General features: G+C 41.9%; 1 protein-coding gene across 14 annotated transcripts in view; it reads right to left on the bottom strand.

Moving 5' to 3' along the window:
• YAP1 (Yes1 associated transcriptional regulator) overlaps window positions 1-16932 on the bottom strand; it is a 184394-nt gene that overhangs the window by 27010 nt on the left and 140452 nt on the right. For 4 of the 14 annotated variants that reach the window (XM_048843668.2, XM_048843705.2, XM_048843726.2 and 1 more), the window contains 2 exons: window positions 15552-15745; window positions 12630-12677 (listed from right to left, as the gene is read on the bottom strand). In XM_048843668.2, coding sequence (XP_048699625.2) covers window positions 12630-12677; window positions 15552-15745 — 242 coding nt within the window. The remainder of the gene's footprint in view (window positions 1-12629; window positions 12678-15551; window positions 15746-16932) is intronic. The other 10 variants (XM_048843687.2, XM_048843716.2, XM_048843746.2 and 7 more) reach the window with 3 other exon arrangements.

The raw sequence follows: 16932 nt of genomic DNA, 5'->3' as shown, positions 1-16932 counted from the left end.
TATGAGGATCACTGCTGCCTTGTCCAGTTTGATCATCCTGAGGATGCAAGGTAGCAAAGTATGGGAGGGAAGGAACACACCAGTGGGTCCAATCACTGCACCAGGAAAGCATCCCCTCTGGAGCTGAAGCCTCGAGTAGCTCAGGAACAATATGCTGGCTACTTTTTGTTTTGCCTGATAATTCACTGTGGGGAATAATAGAGAACGAGAAATTCTTCTTGTCAGAAAGATTCAGTCTCTCATGTCTTTGTCCAGAGAGGATAACCTGGGCTGGAGCAGTCTACTCTGTTCTGTTACTGCCTGGACCACTAATGAGTTGGGATTAGGGTTGGAAAAATAAATATTCTGCTCTCTTGGAGTGAACAAAGTACTTTTTCTCAGTCCTCTGAGCCATATACCAAATTTTCTTATCCCTGGTCTACACTAGGACTTTAGGTCGAATTTAGCAGCGTTAAATCGATGTAAACCTGCACCCGTCCACACGATAAAGCCCTTTATTTCGACTTAAAGGGCTCTTAAAATTGATTTCCTTACTCCACCCCGACAAGTGGATTAGCACTTAAATCGGCCTTGCCAGCTCGAATTTGGGGTACTGTGGACACAATTCGACGGTATTGGCCTCCAGGAGCTATCCCAGAGTGCTCCATTGTGACCGCTCTGGACAGCACTCTCAACTCAGATGCACGATTGTTTGCCGTTGCTCTGACGCAGGGAGGGGCGACTGACGACACGGCTTACAGGGTTGGCTTCAGGGAGCTAAAATCAACAAAGGGGGTGGCTTTACATCAAAGAGTATTTCAGGCAGGACTTCACGGAGGGTTCCAATAAGAAATGGTGCACCTAAGTTATTTTTCTTATTGGAACAAGGAGGTTAGCCTGGCCTCTGATTGATACATGGCTAGATTTACCTCGCTGCACCTTCTCTGTGAGTGACTACAGTGTGACCTATAGGAATGAGTCCCCTAGACAGGGGAGGGGGGGAAGCAAATGAGTACAAAACAAATCTGGTCTATTTCTTGTTTTGATCCACTCCATCTATCTTTTACATCTTTGGCTGGCAGCAGACATACAGAAGGACTGCTAGCCATCCTCATCTCTTGCCTGCCCGGCAGAAGATGGTACAGTACGACTGCTAGCAATCCGTATCGCCTGCCTGCTCACCATAAGACGGTTCAATAGGACTGACTGCAGGAATAAAGAGAATGACCTGGTCAAGTCACTCCAAATTTAGTCCCTGTGCCCATGTCTGCCCAGGCGCTCCCAGCCGATGTGGCCAGGAGCACCTCGGACACGACGATGATGGCTACCAGTCGTATTGCACCGTCTGCTGCTAGAAGGCAATGGGTTGCTGCTACTGTGGAGCAATGCCGTACTGCGTCTGCCAGCACCCAGGAGACATACAGTGACGGTTACCTGAGCGGGCTCCATGCTTGCCGTGGTATGGCGTCTGCACAGGTAACTCAGGAAAAAAGGCGCGAAACGATTGTCTGCCCTTGCTTTCACGGAGGGAGGGAGGGAAGGGGGGCCTGACAATATGTACCCAGAACCACCCGCGACAATGTTTTAGCCCCATCAGGCATTGGGATCTCAACCCAGAATTCCAATGGGCAGCGGAGACTGCGGGAACTGTGGGATAGCTACCCACAGTGCAACGCTCCGGAAGTCGACTCTAGCCTCGGTACTGTGGAAGCACTCCGCCAAGTTAATGCACTTAATGCACTTAGAGCATTTTCTGTGGGGACACACACACTCGAATATATAAAACCGATTTCTAAAAAAACAACTTCTATAAATTCGACCTTATTCCGTAGTGTAGACATACCCTTAGTGGGCTCCATAGGACCTCATTGATGGGAAGGGCTGGAGGTGGAGGCTGGAGGGAGCTGGACAATGTCCAGGAGTTGGTGGGTAGGTTCCTGAACTTCCTCCAGCAAGATCTGAAGGGGGTCAGCAATCCTCCTTAGGAGGTCCAGGTACTGTTTGTAATCATCTGGAGGCAAGGGAGATGCTGGTGTCAGTACTTCATCTGTGGAGAGCAAGAAGTGCTGCTGGTGGATCTGGCAGTAAAGATTGCTCCTCGTCAGTCAAAGGTTCCTGCAAGGACTGTGGCTCCTCTCTGGTTCCCGAAAATACGGATCTTAGCGACCCAATATAGTCAGTGGCCAAAATCATTGCAATATAGAGGTGGGTACCACTGGTTCATTGACCAATAGTGTGGCTTGCCATGAGGCAGAGACATCCAGGTAACTCTGGAAGCTCTGGCCAGGCTGATGGTTCTTTGCCAGTTTGCTGTTGATACCTTTTGGCTGACGGACAGGAGTCATCAGGCTCAAATGGTGGGGCTGACAGCACCACATGACGCGACTCTGATGCACCAGGGACAGGAGCTCATAAATGGTGCACCAACGGTGCTAGTGCCCCCACCTGACGGCTGGAGCTCAGGACCAACGAACATCACATTGATGGAGTTGGGATGTTTCTCAGCAGAACCAGATGTGAGAAGATTGGAGATTCTGGATCCGTATAAATTTCTAGATGCTTGAGAAGCCTATCAAATTCTCATTGGAGGAGAGCTAGTAGGTGTGTTGGGTTTAAACCAGACCTGCCCATGCCATCTGGGAGGTGGTGGGGACTTGCTGGATTGGTACTGCTCATGTAGATGAAGAACGGTCCCCTTCATGTCTGCTTAGTGCTGGAGTTGAACTTCGCTTCTGAGAGTGCAATTTGGAGGCATTAATTGCTCCTGGCACCACAGGTAGTGGTCATTCTTCTTTGTGAGCTCCGGATGCACCCGATCCAGGGCATGGAATCCCATGTGGTGTCAGAGGTAGATAGGCCACTTTTTTGAGCATTTGTAGGGTGATTTTTTCCTCTTTTTATGAAGGTGTTTACCCTTTCCTTCCTCATGCCTTTGTTTAGAAGAGTCCTTGGGCATGGAGGAATCTGAGCATAGTGAGGTACCTGCACAGGGGTGGTGGTGGGGGATGAAAACCCCAAGTTTATCTAAAACAACTGAAGCTAGTAACTATTAGAAACTTTTAAAAACTAGAAAAGAAATAAAACCTTTTAACTACTGTAAAAACTGTTTAAAAACTGTGTACAACTATTGTTTGTAGACGTGCATCAGAGGCAAAGACAGAGTTCTGACGTGGACCATGCGGCAATGAGAAGAAACTGAAGATGCAGTCAGCCCGCCCTGTCCTTTATCGCCTCAGATGGAAGTATGAGGCAAGCCAGGGTGAATGCATGGACCAACAGATACTACTTTCAAATGCTCCAACTCCAGACGCATGTCGTGCATGCGTAACCCCTCAGTGGAATATAATTGGAGATCATCACTTGAAGAACCATCAATGGATCCTGGAGCTGGAGGGGTGCTGCTGGAGGCTCAGGTTGGCTAAATGGGGAGTGTGAGGGCCCTGGGGCCAAATAGGGCTTCATGGATAGCTCCAGAAGGTGTCTCCAGAGTCAGAACTTCTGAGATTGCCTGGTGTGTGGGCGAAAAAAAACACAACAGATACCACACCTCAAGGGGATGTGCATTTCCCTGAGGCAGTACAGGCAGCTCTTGTGCGGGTCACTCACTGGGAAGACCTGTAGGCAGGCCAGACAGGGTTTGAAGCCTTGAGCTTTGGGCATGATTGGTACCCCAAATTGTGTGGGAACGAAGGGAAGAGACACCCTGATTCCTAAACTAACTAATCTATCTAAATATAAAAACTACAATTATTTACAGGTCTGAAAATCAACCAGGAATGCTGGAAAGAGGACAGACACAGAAGGTTCTGTTCCAGAGCACAAGTGGTAGAAAGAAACTGGAGAGAGAGCTGGTCCATGCTGCACTGTATGCCCTTGATTGGGAGCATGAAGAGGTGCAGACCAACAGACATGGCTACTGAAGAATTTCTGGTTCTGTGCACATAGAACACATGTGCATCCACAGGTGCCAGCTCTTAAAGAACTGATGGTAATTCGGTGCAGTACGGTATAACTCTGTACTAGGCACAAAGACGTGTTCTTCGGGCACTGGAGTCATACAAAAAATGCAAGAGAGACAGTGGGTTCAATAGCCGTGGACTGATTTCTCTGTACTTGTTTCATTTTTGGGGGGGGGAGGGGCTTGGACACAAATAGCTTTTTAAAATAATAATTATTGCTATGACTGGGTGAAAAAACGTCATGTTATTTTGCTTTTTTTGCAAATCCATTAAAAATTTGTTCTGTTGCCAATGGGGACAGTACTTGATTTTATTTATTTTTTGTCATACATATATAAACAAATATCATTTTGTACTGTGTAAATTCCAGTCATCGATACTCCAACTCCTCCCACATTTGAACTAACAGAAAAGCACGTACCTCTTAATAACACTTTCACCACACATTAAACAAATAAATAAACAAATGTAACTTAGATTTATTTTTCTCAACAAGGAGCTTAGATATGCAGTTTCAGAAGCCACATAAAATTTATAACAGCAGTGCCTATGAAGCTGAAAAGTAACATTACCTCTGCAGTAAACCTAATGAACGTATTTTGTGTCTTATACATTCTTTTGCCAGACAGCATGCCGCCCAGAATTCAACCACATAGGACACTCTTTCATGGACAGCAACTGTTCAGATCCCATCTCATTTAGATTTTCTAGACACTTTTGAAAGTAGTGCATTAGAGTGTTCTCCATAACATTTTTCACATTTCCTAGCAATACGTGAGATCAAGCAACCTCTTCATCAAATCTTAACCAAGTAACTGAGCTGTAGTTCTGATGGATATACCTCTATGCTTTGGCAAAAGTTTCAGCTACACAGAAATAACAGAACATTAGAGACAGTCATACACTGTTTTATGAAGAAACATTCTGCCAAAGAACTCACAAGAAGTCTCACACTGACAGTACTCGAACATGCACTGAAGTACTCTTCTGAATCAGGGTCTATGGTGGTGGTGTTGCATAATGCACCATACAGATAGACTGCTGCACCCACACTGAGCCCCAGAGGTTGATGGGGCTTTGTGCAGATGATGTACAATTCAGGCTCAGGGCCTAAGACAAGACAGTCTATCAGAATTAACCTCCAAGTACATAGAATACCACTGTCTTTCTAGACAAAAAGGTCCAAAGTCACTTTATTCAACAATTTGAATACAGACAATAAGCCAATATTTCTGATTACTTATATATTCTGTGCAATGCCACTTGCTAACAAAAAGTAGTTTATAATTTCCTAAGATTTTGGGAAGGAACTCCAGCAATAAATAATGACAGCTTGATTCTACTGAGATAGCTTTTCCCAAAGTTATTTCTAGTGATCCAAAGTAACTGTACAAATACCTTGATTATTCAGCTCCATACAAACTAAAATGTTTTTAAAACTTAACACAGAACTTTTAAATAAGTTTTTCTAAAAATTATGGGTTTAATTTATTGTTATGGTTATATAAAAATGACTAATTTTCTAAAATTAAAGTACTATTTTATTTAAGCATGTGCCTAAATTTAAGCATGTGAATAGTCTAATTCAGAATAATGGTGCTACTCACACAGCTAGCTGCTTTGCTGGATTGGTGACTTAGTGAATGAACAGTATTTAAGGAAAACTCCAAAGTAAATATACCAATGTATCTCTGCCAACTTGAAATCTAGTCAATTAAAAAAAGAAGCAGTTTCTGACATTATACGTAATGCAGAGTTTCCCTACCAATTGTGTACATTTAAAATCACACTTTTTTTTTTTTTTTTTTAAAGTTTCACACCACAAGAGGAGAGAGGAAGAAATACAACCAGGAAAATACTTATTCTACACGGGATAAAATGTGATTGCTTATTCGCAAAGTGCTGTCAAATGCACAAAACAAAATGGAAAAAACAAGTGTTTTGCCTCTAATTTGTAGACAGTCATTTTAGGTATTTCCTATAAAACAAACTTCAGACAGAAATGTGATTTTTAAATTCACCATGATTTTTTTAGGATGAATTTTTGATCCGTCTAATCTAGGGCTTCTCAATAGAATTGGTCATATAATAGGTGATTTCTTGAGATATGACATTTGGTCATGGACCATCTTCTCTCCCAAACACAAGGAGATCACACAAAGGGAGACATGAGACAGCTACAGCAGTTGCAAAGAGTGTTTGATTTTTTCCCCTCCTTTTTTAAGTTTAGTTGATCAAAAATGTTTATTGGAGCCAAAATGTCATCACTGCAAATAAACAAATAAATAAATGAATTTTTACAGTGAGATAGCTCACTTGAGTTTTTACCTCAATGAAGCTAGTTGCAGTCAACACTATGTCTCTCCCTTACTTGGGGCAGATCTTGACTAGCAACACTGAGGTAATACTACAGTGCCTTGCCCCACTAGGATTTTAAAATGAGATAACTAACTTGATTTAGCTATCTTGCTATAAAACACACACTTTTTATGGCAGTGAAAACATATAGCCCATAAAGTTCTGGGATGGCCAACACCAGCATCCCTGCTTGAAGTCTGGAGTCTAGTCCATTCCCTGCCACCTGGCTGGAAAGCTGTGTGTCAGTATAATGTACCAGACACCAACTACATGTCTACACTACCAGCTCTCGTCATTTGTCCTAGTCGTGGAACATTCTGATGAAAAAAATTTCCTTTAGAATCAGTTCTAAGCTTGCCAACTTCAGAGCACAACTGCCTCCAGAACATATACAAAAGTGTTATTTTTTAATGTTTTTTATCCCCCCAGGTTTATTCTAAAACCAGAAAATGCTGATTTATGTTCCTGCCTGATTGATCTGGGGTTTTTTTGTTTTTTTTTTTTAAATAAAGAATCAATGGGGTTTTATTTTAAAGATATACATTATTAATGTTTTGTTTTCTGAAAAAGCTCAATGTGGAGAAAATAGAAATCTGTTAGTTGCTAAATATGTTTGGCAGTTAAGACAAAGTTTAGAAAATGATATTTCTGTAGTTTTATTTGCCTAGCTAATCTTTAAAAATACATGAAAAGTTCTGTGAGATACTACTTCCATCTACCTCAGTGTTTCTATTAGCATTTAAAATGTTTATTTACAAAACACACCTACTGGGTCTAGGCATACACATATTAAGCACACAAATTAGGACAGAGAGACAGAGCCAGCTAAAATGAACTTTAAAATAATTAAAAGAAGAAACTCAACCACTCTTTAAAGATCCTTAATTATTTATGTAGCAAAGTGTAAGTAGATCATGCTTTTACTCAGACAAGTTTACAATTTAAGCAGGCAACAAGCAGATAAGAAATATGGAAAAACAAAAGCATGTGATTGAGCAAATAGTGAAGTTTGCCATGTGTCTCTCACATCTCCTTCTAAAAAAATAATTTCTTGCCCCTTTTGTTAATTCTCATTCCAAAGTGGGTGAGGAACAGGAGTTAATAGGGCTGGTAGAAGAGGAGACAATTTGAGAGAGGTATTTGAATTAGAGCAAGGACCATAGTGTGGAGATATGGTGGACTGGGAGAGAGCTCCAGTTATACAGGAACATACGGAAGGTGGCACAGATGAGAATGGGGAGAGACAGAGAAGAGAGACAGGCAGGAGCTAGGATTGTGCAGGGCTTTTTAAAACAAGGATGAGGATCTTCCATATGTGGAGAGAATAAGAAGATTAAGACTTTTCAGGTTGGAAAAGAGACGGCTAAGAGGAGATATGATAGAGGTCTAAAAATCATGGTTGGTGTGGGGAAAGTAAATAAGGAAGTGTTATCTACTCCTTCTCTTAACACCATAAGAACTAGAGGTCACCAAATGAAATTAAATAGGCAGCAAGTTTAAAACAAACGAAAGGAAGCATTTCTTCGCACAATCAACCTGTGGAACTCTTTGCCAGAGGATGTTGTTAAGGCCAAGACTATAACAGAATTCAAAAAAGAACTAAATTCGTGGAGGATAGGTCTATCAATGGCTATTAGCCAGGATGGTCAGTGATGGTGTCCCTAGCCTCTGTTTGCCAGAAGCTGGGAATGGGCAATGGGGATGGATCACTTGATGATTACTTGTTCTGTTCATTCCCTCTGGGGCACCTGGCATTGGCCACTGTCAGAAGACAAGATACTCGGCTAGATGGACATTTGGTTTGACCAAATATGGCCCTTCTTACGTTCTTATCTTAAACAGGTATGTGAGCCTACTGGTGGAGGAGTGCATGCTGCTTAGGGCTGCAATCATATCAGTGATGATATACAGCTCTACCTTTTTCACAGGACCTTGGCGGTATCGAGTCTCTACTTGCCCAGAGTCTGGCCACATTTGGGGATTAGATAACAGCTGGCTGAAGCTGACTTCTGGTAAGATATTGATGATATCAACTGGGCTGGTGGTGGGGAGAACCACCCAGAAATGATACGGTCAGTAGCTCAACTGAGGGGATAGGTTTACTCTTTGTTAATATTTGCAACTTCAGATGTTTGTTAGGCACTCTGATAACGGTGATGAGTTGGTATAAGTCCCTATATAAATCCTTGGTGTGCTTCTGGATTTCCAAGTAGGAGCAATAGCTGAGAGTGATTTCCTCTATCTTCACCTGAAAAGTTAGTTGCAACTTCTGCTTTCAGTTGTTCTGGATTTTTTGTTGGGACATGTATAGGAGTTATGTCGAGGGACTTGAGTTTCTCAAACATAGAGCCCTTTGCAGTACCCTTCACAAAGATTAGCAACTGATCAATACCACCTTTCTCAGATCTCTGACTGAAAAAAAACCCAGCCACTGGTAGTATTTCCAGACTCAAACACTTCATGTTTAATCCCATCCAAGGCAGCTGACAGCTAAAAGAATTAACCCACAAAACCAGTGCAATCTCAGTACCATATTCAGATCTCAGAGAAGACTGAAAGGTGTCAAGGTTATCTAAATGTTCAGGTAAAAGTCAAAGCCACCTTACCACAGAGTTCTCGGTATCCATTCCCAAAACGGAAATAGTTGATGAGTGGTCAGCATCAAGACATATTTTTGCAGAAGGGATCACTTGAGAGATGATGGCTCTGACCTCCCAAGGGGAGACAGTGACAGATGCCACCAAAACACAGATCAATGATCCCACTAATAAAGGCAATGAATTCAACTTGGTCACAAGCATGAAGCACTCTCAATGTCTCTTGAAGCTTTGTGAAAAAAAGCTGACACTCAGCTAGAGAAGATATCGTGATTGACCCCCAAAAAGCATCTACCAGATGTAGAAGCAGCTAATCCAGTCTAAAGATGATGGATATTAATAAACAAAACAGAGGAATGACCTGACAAGAAGTAGTCATCTACTGAAGAAGTATATTATTTCTGACTAAAGACAGCCCTGATTCACCAGGCTGTTCATAACCTGGATTAGTTATGCTGATTGTGACTTCAATTATATTATTGCTAGAGCCATGGACCTAAAACTTCCAAGAAACTTTTAGAGCACAATTTCCACTAGTAGTTCTCTAATCTTCCTCCTCCATCTGCAGCAGATCATCATCTTACTAAAGTGACATATGAGGAAAGCATAAACAAAAGGTACTTTTAGATGCCACTGTATTAACAGTCAAGAACAAAAAACGCTTTATAACCTCTTCCAGGCCATCAACAGAGTGACCTACTGGCTGTGTTCTGTCTACCTCAGAGAACTCTGAAACCTAAGTCCTTTAAACCAAAAGGAAGACTAGTACACAATAGGTCCCATGACCTGATGTGAGCAAAGTTGAGCCCCAATATAAACCTGAATTTAATAAATCAGACTTTAATCCTGATTTTGCCACATGCCTCATTAACCAATCCCAGACCATAAAATAGGATTGAGGGTGGACAACTGCTGAGAATAGTCTTATGCTTGTTACATGGCAAAGAGGTCCTCAGCTAACTTATAAAAGATGCTGAAATCACTAAGGACTCCAAGACCATCCATAATTTTTAGCTGCTCTAATCTACCCAACTAATTAAACTCAAGACACCATAACTGCACTCTGGCCCCTCTGGTTTCTGTTGCATTTTATCATGGTTAACTAGAAATTCAAAAGTAGTTTAAAAAATTGACACTTTTACTTGAGCTAAATATGAAAATACTCCATATAATATTTTCTGCATTGTTTTGGTATTTATACTGTCCCAAATTTTTCAATTTGCTGCATATTTTCGTGTTGTCAAATATCTGCAACAGCTGTTGTGGGAAAGGAAGAGAAGGTGGAAGTTCTGACAGTTGGGTTGGAATAAGGTGGGGCTTCTGTACATGGGAAGGCGTGGAAGGCAGTCTGGGATGGGGGGGAAGGGAGGAGAAGCAGCTCCTCTTTACCATCCATTTGTGAGCAAGGGTTTAGGTAACTTAATTTTGTGATGACTGGAAAGGATTTGAATTACTCCCTCATCCAGCAAACCTTAACAACCAGTTGTTCCATTCTTCACAACTGCATCCAACAGTGATGTCTCGCTCCTAAAATTATCAGTGAAAAAATGTTGGCATTTTAAATGATCAGTTAGGTTTTAGAGTTGCCATGGCATAGATAAACGGGAAAGCTCTTTTTGAAGGGATGTCTGTTCGCAGGCTCAAGGAGATAGCACAACATGTGTTTTCATGAGGTTCATAGAATCATAGAATATCAGGGTTGGAAGGGACCTCAGAAGGTCATCTAGTCCAATCCCCTGCTCAAAGCAGGACCAACACCAACTAAATCATCCCAGCCAGGGCTTTGTCAAGCTGGGCCTTAAAAACCTCTAAGGAAGGAGATTCCACCACCTCCCTAGGTAATCCATTCCAGTGCTTCACCACCCTCCTAGTGAAAAAAGTTTTTCCTAATATCCAACCTAAACCTCCCCCACTGCAACTTGAGACCATTACTCCTTGTTCTGTCTTCTGCTACCACTGAGAACAGTCTAGAGCCATCCTCTTCGGAACCCTCTTTCAGGTAGTTGAAAGCAGCTACCAAATCCCCCCTCATTCTTCTCTTCCGCAGACTAAACAATCCCAGTTCCCTCAGCCTCTCCTCATAAGTCATGTGCTCCAGTCCCCTAATCATTTTTGTTGCCTTCCGCTGGACTCTTTCCAATTTTTCCACATCCTTCTTGTAGTGTGGGGCCCAAAACCGGACACAGTACTCCAGATGAGGCCTCACCAATGTCAAATAGAGGGGAACGATCACATCCCTCGATCTGCTGGCAATGCCCCATCTTATACAGCCCAAAATGCCACTGGCCTTCTTGGCAACAAGGGCACACTGTTGACTCATATCCAGCTTCTCGTCCACCGTAACCCCTACTTACTTTGAAGGTTCTCTTTGCAACTATAAGGGCTAGAAATTTACTTTTTAAGGTGATGGATTCTGACACTATTTTTCAGCAGAGTCTGGATGCAGAATACATAGGCTTTCATTACACTACATTTTCTTACAGTAAAAAGCACAGCACAAAGCTTGTATATGCTACACACAAACTACCAATGAGTGTTGTCCAACGAATGGGTATATTAACAATAAACATATGATGAGTGCAAGTTCTGAAGACAATTCAGTCCTAAGAACACATCTAGGGAAAACCACCTTTTCAGCACTACATTGCTTTCCAATTCCCAATGGTTTGAGAGGAATTCACATTCAATTGGTTATGTATTCAGAAAACTATTACACCTTAAATTCTGGTAATTTCCTCTTGCACTGATGTTTGTTTGTTTTGGTTTTGGTGCACTATAAGTGCCTGTTTAATTACAGGTTTCAGAGTGCAAGCCGTGTTAGTCTGTATCAGCAAAAAGAACGAGGAGTACTTGTGGCACCTAAGAGACTAACAAATTTATTTAAGCATAAGCTTTTGTGGGCTAAAACCCACCTCATCAGATGCATGCAGTGGAAAATACAGGAGGAAGATATATAGATATACACACCCATTTTTTCATGTTCTGTGTGTATATTTATATATCTACTGTATTTTCCACTGCATGCATCCGATGAAGTGGGTTTTAGCCCACGAAAGCTTATGCTCAAATAAATGTATTAGTCTCTAAGGTGCCACAAGGACTCCTTGTTCTTTTTGTTTAATTACAGAATTTAAATGACTGAGTTTTGATTTCCATGTTGCCCATTATCTGATTCCAGCAACTATTTTGGCAGTTTAATTTATTCTCAATGATCTTGTTATATATACGCACCTTAAAAAAAAAAAAAGAGAAAAACTCTTGTAAATATTCTGGGTGATCTTTTATTCAATGAATTAATGTACAGGGTACTCATCTCAAGATAATGTTTGTTTTAGATATAAACACTGTGCTGATCAGAACATACTTCACGTCTGAAGAGTATTTAAAAACCACTAGTTACTACATTACATTTAATGGGAGGTTTGCTTACACGTCTATTCTGATGGGATGAGAATTGGAATTTCAATATCATCAAGAATGAAAAACAAGAGAAAGTTCTTTGCAATGCAAAAAGCGTAACAAATTCCACGTTCACTTTAAAATACTGAAATAATGATGAAGTAATGAAGCACTCAATATTGATGTTAGGGATCACAACTAGAGCAGTGGCTTAAAAAGGTGTATGGCAGAGCCAGCTGTTATTCAGAATGGCTTCACGTAAAACAAGTTCCTCAGCTAGCCTAATTTAATACTTTAATTGTTTCTTATTACACTGAATCATCAGTTAAGAGCCTACCTGACGTTTTGGAGAATTTGCTGTGCTGGGATTGATATTCCGCAATGCCTAAGAGTAAAAAATAAGATGGATAAAAATTACTTTAAGCTACACGATTTGGCTGTGCAGGCTGACTTACAAACACCATCTTGTAGTATCAAGTCCCCAAGACAGCCCAAGATGAGACAAGGTAAGGGATTTAAGAGTTGATGAAAATCACTTTACAATGAAACAAAACTCAAAGATTTATGGAGCATGTGAACATGACAGAAAAGCTTAACGGCGACGAAGAACATGGAGGGAACTGACGGTCACCTGATCCAAAGTTAGTCAGATTTCTCAAGGAGAGCTGAGGTAGGAAAACTAGAAGGCCCATCTAGAAGCATGCTAGCACAGGGTAGACGTTTGCTGGAGGATTAATAGCGAAGCAGGAACAGCAGAGGACTGGGTGCTTAAGCAGAAAGGGAGTCCTGATGCTATCTTATTTAGGCACACCTTAAGAAGTAGTACCGAATTTTAAAGATGACCCAACCTATATAAAGAGATGCTAAAGATTCCTACAAACAGGCCTTGAGTTCAGAAGGGACAATAGGAGTCAGACTCCAGGTCAAGGACAGAATGTCACAAGTGACAAAGAAAAAGGAAGAGGGCATGAAGATATTATTCTCTCCTGATATAAGGCCCATCACCAAAGTGGAAAGGGAAGAGGACAAGACTTTAAAAGTTTTTCTCAAAACAAAAGACTAGGGTGTCAGTGCTTTCTTCATCAGTGCTACAAAACTGAAGATAACCTAAATTTCTGGGACAAGATGGTAGCCAATCTTCTACCAAAAACCCAGAAAGAAAAATGTGAATGGAACTTTTAAAGTGGCGATTGTAGAAACAGACATCATGGTCTGGTTGGATTTTCTTCCCCAAGGTTACCCAGTTTCAAAACTAACAAAGTCCATAATCTACAACTGAATCTGGGTAAATTGTTAAATTAAAAGCTAGTTAAAACAAAGTAAAAAAAGAACATGTTAAATGCTCTGTTAAGTATGCTGCTTGTAAGTAAATAATTACACTTTTGGAATTCCTTCCTTATGATGGCAATATAAGCAATGCCTCACATATATATATATATTTTTTTCCTCACATTTTCCTTCCTGTAACTCATTTAAAGAAGCTGCTTATAATGGGTTGTGTGTTTAGTTAGTGTATCAATATACTTAATTCATTACTGACTGGATATTTGGAGCACCTTTACCCCATGTTGAAAGCTGGCTTAACTAAATTACAGTGCATGATGTTTTCCTTTTGTCTTTACAGTGTTCCTACTTATATTGCTGTTATCCTTTGAAAACACTGGGCTATTTGAATAGTGAATATTTTTACAGCACTTTCCATCTTCAAAGTGCTTTCAACCATTAATCTTCACAATACCCTGCGAGATAGTAAATAAACGTTACCGCATTTTACAAATGGAGAAACTTGGGTGGAAAGTTTAATTGGGTTGTCCAAGGCCACAAAGGGAGTCAGAGCTGGGATTCAAAATCCAGGGTTCCTGCCTCCCAGACCGACCAATCTGATACGTAAACCTTAGTTCTCTCAATGACCAGTTTTTGTTACTAGAAAAGTTCTAGAGGGAATGGCATAACATTTAAGCACCAGGTTTAAAATACCTAGACACAAGAGAACAACAGGGTCCAAACCCAGCAAAGCCTATTCAATTGTTCAGCCTGCACACCATTTGGAAGTGGATGAATTTCAGTAATGAGGTGATTCCTCTACATAGAGCATGTAACTTGAAAAACACTTTTGTATCCTTTGGATTGCAATGTGTTCTAAAATCATACTTAAAAAAAAAGTTTATATTGAAAAGGTTTTTCCTTAAAATGAAGGACAAAGCAGATGTGAGGAACCAGCCGCTCTGGCTCTTGTTTGAGTCTGAGCTCTTTGGATGTGAAAAACGTTCTCAGAGAAATCTCCAATGAGATCATTCCTCTGTGGTGCTCTCCTACTTGTACCACCCTAATGACACTTCAACTAGCGAAGATGTTTGCTCTTTGGGAATTTTGCTTAGGAAAAACTCTTGCATCTAGCAAGTCTAGAGCAGTGGTTTTCAAACTTTGGATCGCGACCTAGTACTGGGTCGCCTTGCTCAGCACCCAGGGACCCTGGCGGCTGGCCAATAAAAGCTAGTAGTCCCTACCTGTTCTGACAAGGCGCTGCGCCCTGGAAGCGGCCAGCAGCAGGTCCGGTTCCTAGGCAAGGAAGCCATGGGGCTCTGCGCGCTGCCCCCACCCCAAACACTGGCTCCGCACTCCCTTTAGGCAGTGGGTGGTGTCTGCGGGGAAGAGCTGCGTGGAGCTGCTTGTGCGTCTCCACCTAGGAACCGGACCTGCTGCTGGCCACTTCCAGGGCGCAGTGCAGTCCACGGTGCCAGGACAGGTGGGAAGCCTGCCCCTGTACCCCGGCTGCACAGCTGATCGGGAGCCACCGGAGGTAAACTGACACCCCAATCCTCTGCCTCAGCCCTGAGCCCCCCCCCCAAATCTGGAGCCCCCTCCTGCACTCCAAACCCCTAATCCCCAGCCCCACCCCAGAACCTGCATCCCCAGCTGAGCCCTGACCCCTCTCCTGCACCCCAACCCCCTGCCCAAGCCCACAGCCTCCTCCCACACCTGAGCCCCTCTTTCCCGGCACCAGCCCTGAGCTCCCTCACACATCCCAAACCCCTCATCCCCAGCTCCATTGGGTCGCAGGCATCAACAATTTTCTTCCATCGGGTCGCCAAAAAAAAAGTTTGAAAACCACTGGTCGAGAGCTTCTGCTACTGAGGTGACATCATAATGAATGTAGCCAAGTCCTTGTGTGGTCTCTGGTGCTTTACGCTTGCTGGAATTGCCACGTAAGTGCAACAACAAAAACATACAAAAAATATAGTGGAAGTCTGTGTCTAACCTGTGGCCTCACCTGCCGAAGCAGTTCTTGATGCTTCAGTCGCAGCCTCTCTTTCTCCATCTGCAGCTGTTGCAGTCTCATCTGTTGCTGCTGATTGGAGCTGCCCCCGCCCATCACTCCACCTTGAGGACTCTGAGGAGCCAGTGGGGGTGGTTGTTTCACTGGAGCACTTTGGCTGATGCGCTGATTCATAGCTATGGAGTCAAAAGAATAAAATGTACATTTTAAAATGACATTCAAACATACAGGAAAGGAAAGAAACATGCTGAAAGTAATTTGACAGAACCTGTAACCCACTGCAAACCACGGCACTACAGACCATACAGCTGCACTGATTTTCCACAGGTTGCGAGGCAGAAGCCCAAAATAGGCAGATGCTATTGTTGTGGGATCAGAGTATGCTCAAATTTTCAAGAAAGCACGCGCTCAACTTGTACATGCATTTTTTGAAACGCTGGCTCTATCGTTTAAAGGTGGTACCAAAACACAGCTGTTCATTCCAAACGGCAGTAATCCAAACATGAAGATAAAATTTGATGATTTTCACCTCTACTTTTTATAGTTGTTTATTCTCATCTTTAGGACAAGTCCAGGCACATTAAACTCATGTTCTTGAGATGACTCGATATTGCTTTCACAGAACCCTACATATTTAAATGACAAAACACATACTGAATCTCATCTCTGTCCTCTTACTTTGAATAATTCCCCGATACATTTTCTAGTTTTAAATGACCCAGTTGATGGTCTTTTATGACTTCCCCTAAGAGACTATTACATAGTAGAATCTTATTGTGTCAAGGAAGCTTTTTACAACAGTCAACCTAATTTTTCCTTCAAATTTCATCCAGTTATACATCCAGTTATACCTTCCTGTGCAATCCTAAGCAATTTTTCACCATCCTTAGTGCTGAAAATTTCAGATATTTGTATGTTCCTACCCTCTGTTCAGCCAACATGTACACACTTAGGTCTATAAATAAAATCAATCCCTCATTTAGAGTTCTTAAAACTCCCTCCCAATTTGTCATTAAGTCTGGTTTTGAAGCACTCAGAACTGAAATGTAATGTGACAGTGGTTTTACTAAAGTCATACAGAACTTCTCTATTCTGTGATGCTTTTCTATGCATCTTCTTCCCCAGCTTCATCCTCTCAGCTCATTCTGGTGATAATTTCTGATGGATGAAGGGAGAAGAAAGATGGTGGTGGCAGAAGACACAGGCTCTAAAATATTAGTTGCAAACAGTTAAGACTTTTTTGAAGTAGCTATTCAATAGGCACAGAGGAGGATTCTTAGTCTCTACTATGGTATCTGCAGGTTCTCAAACAACAGATTTAGTCTGCACAGATTTTCTGCTGTAGCCAGACTACATTGCTTCA

Source organism: Caretta caretta, chromosome 1 (genome assembly GCF_965140235.1).
Source record: "Caretta caretta isolate rCarCar2 chromosome 1, rCarCar1.hap1, whole genome shotgun sequence".
Classification (NCBI taxonomy): domain Eukaryota; kingdom Metazoa; phylum Chordata; order Testudines; family Cheloniidae; genus Caretta; species Caretta caretta.
This window is presented reverse-complemented; position numbering and strand designations above follow the sequence as displayed.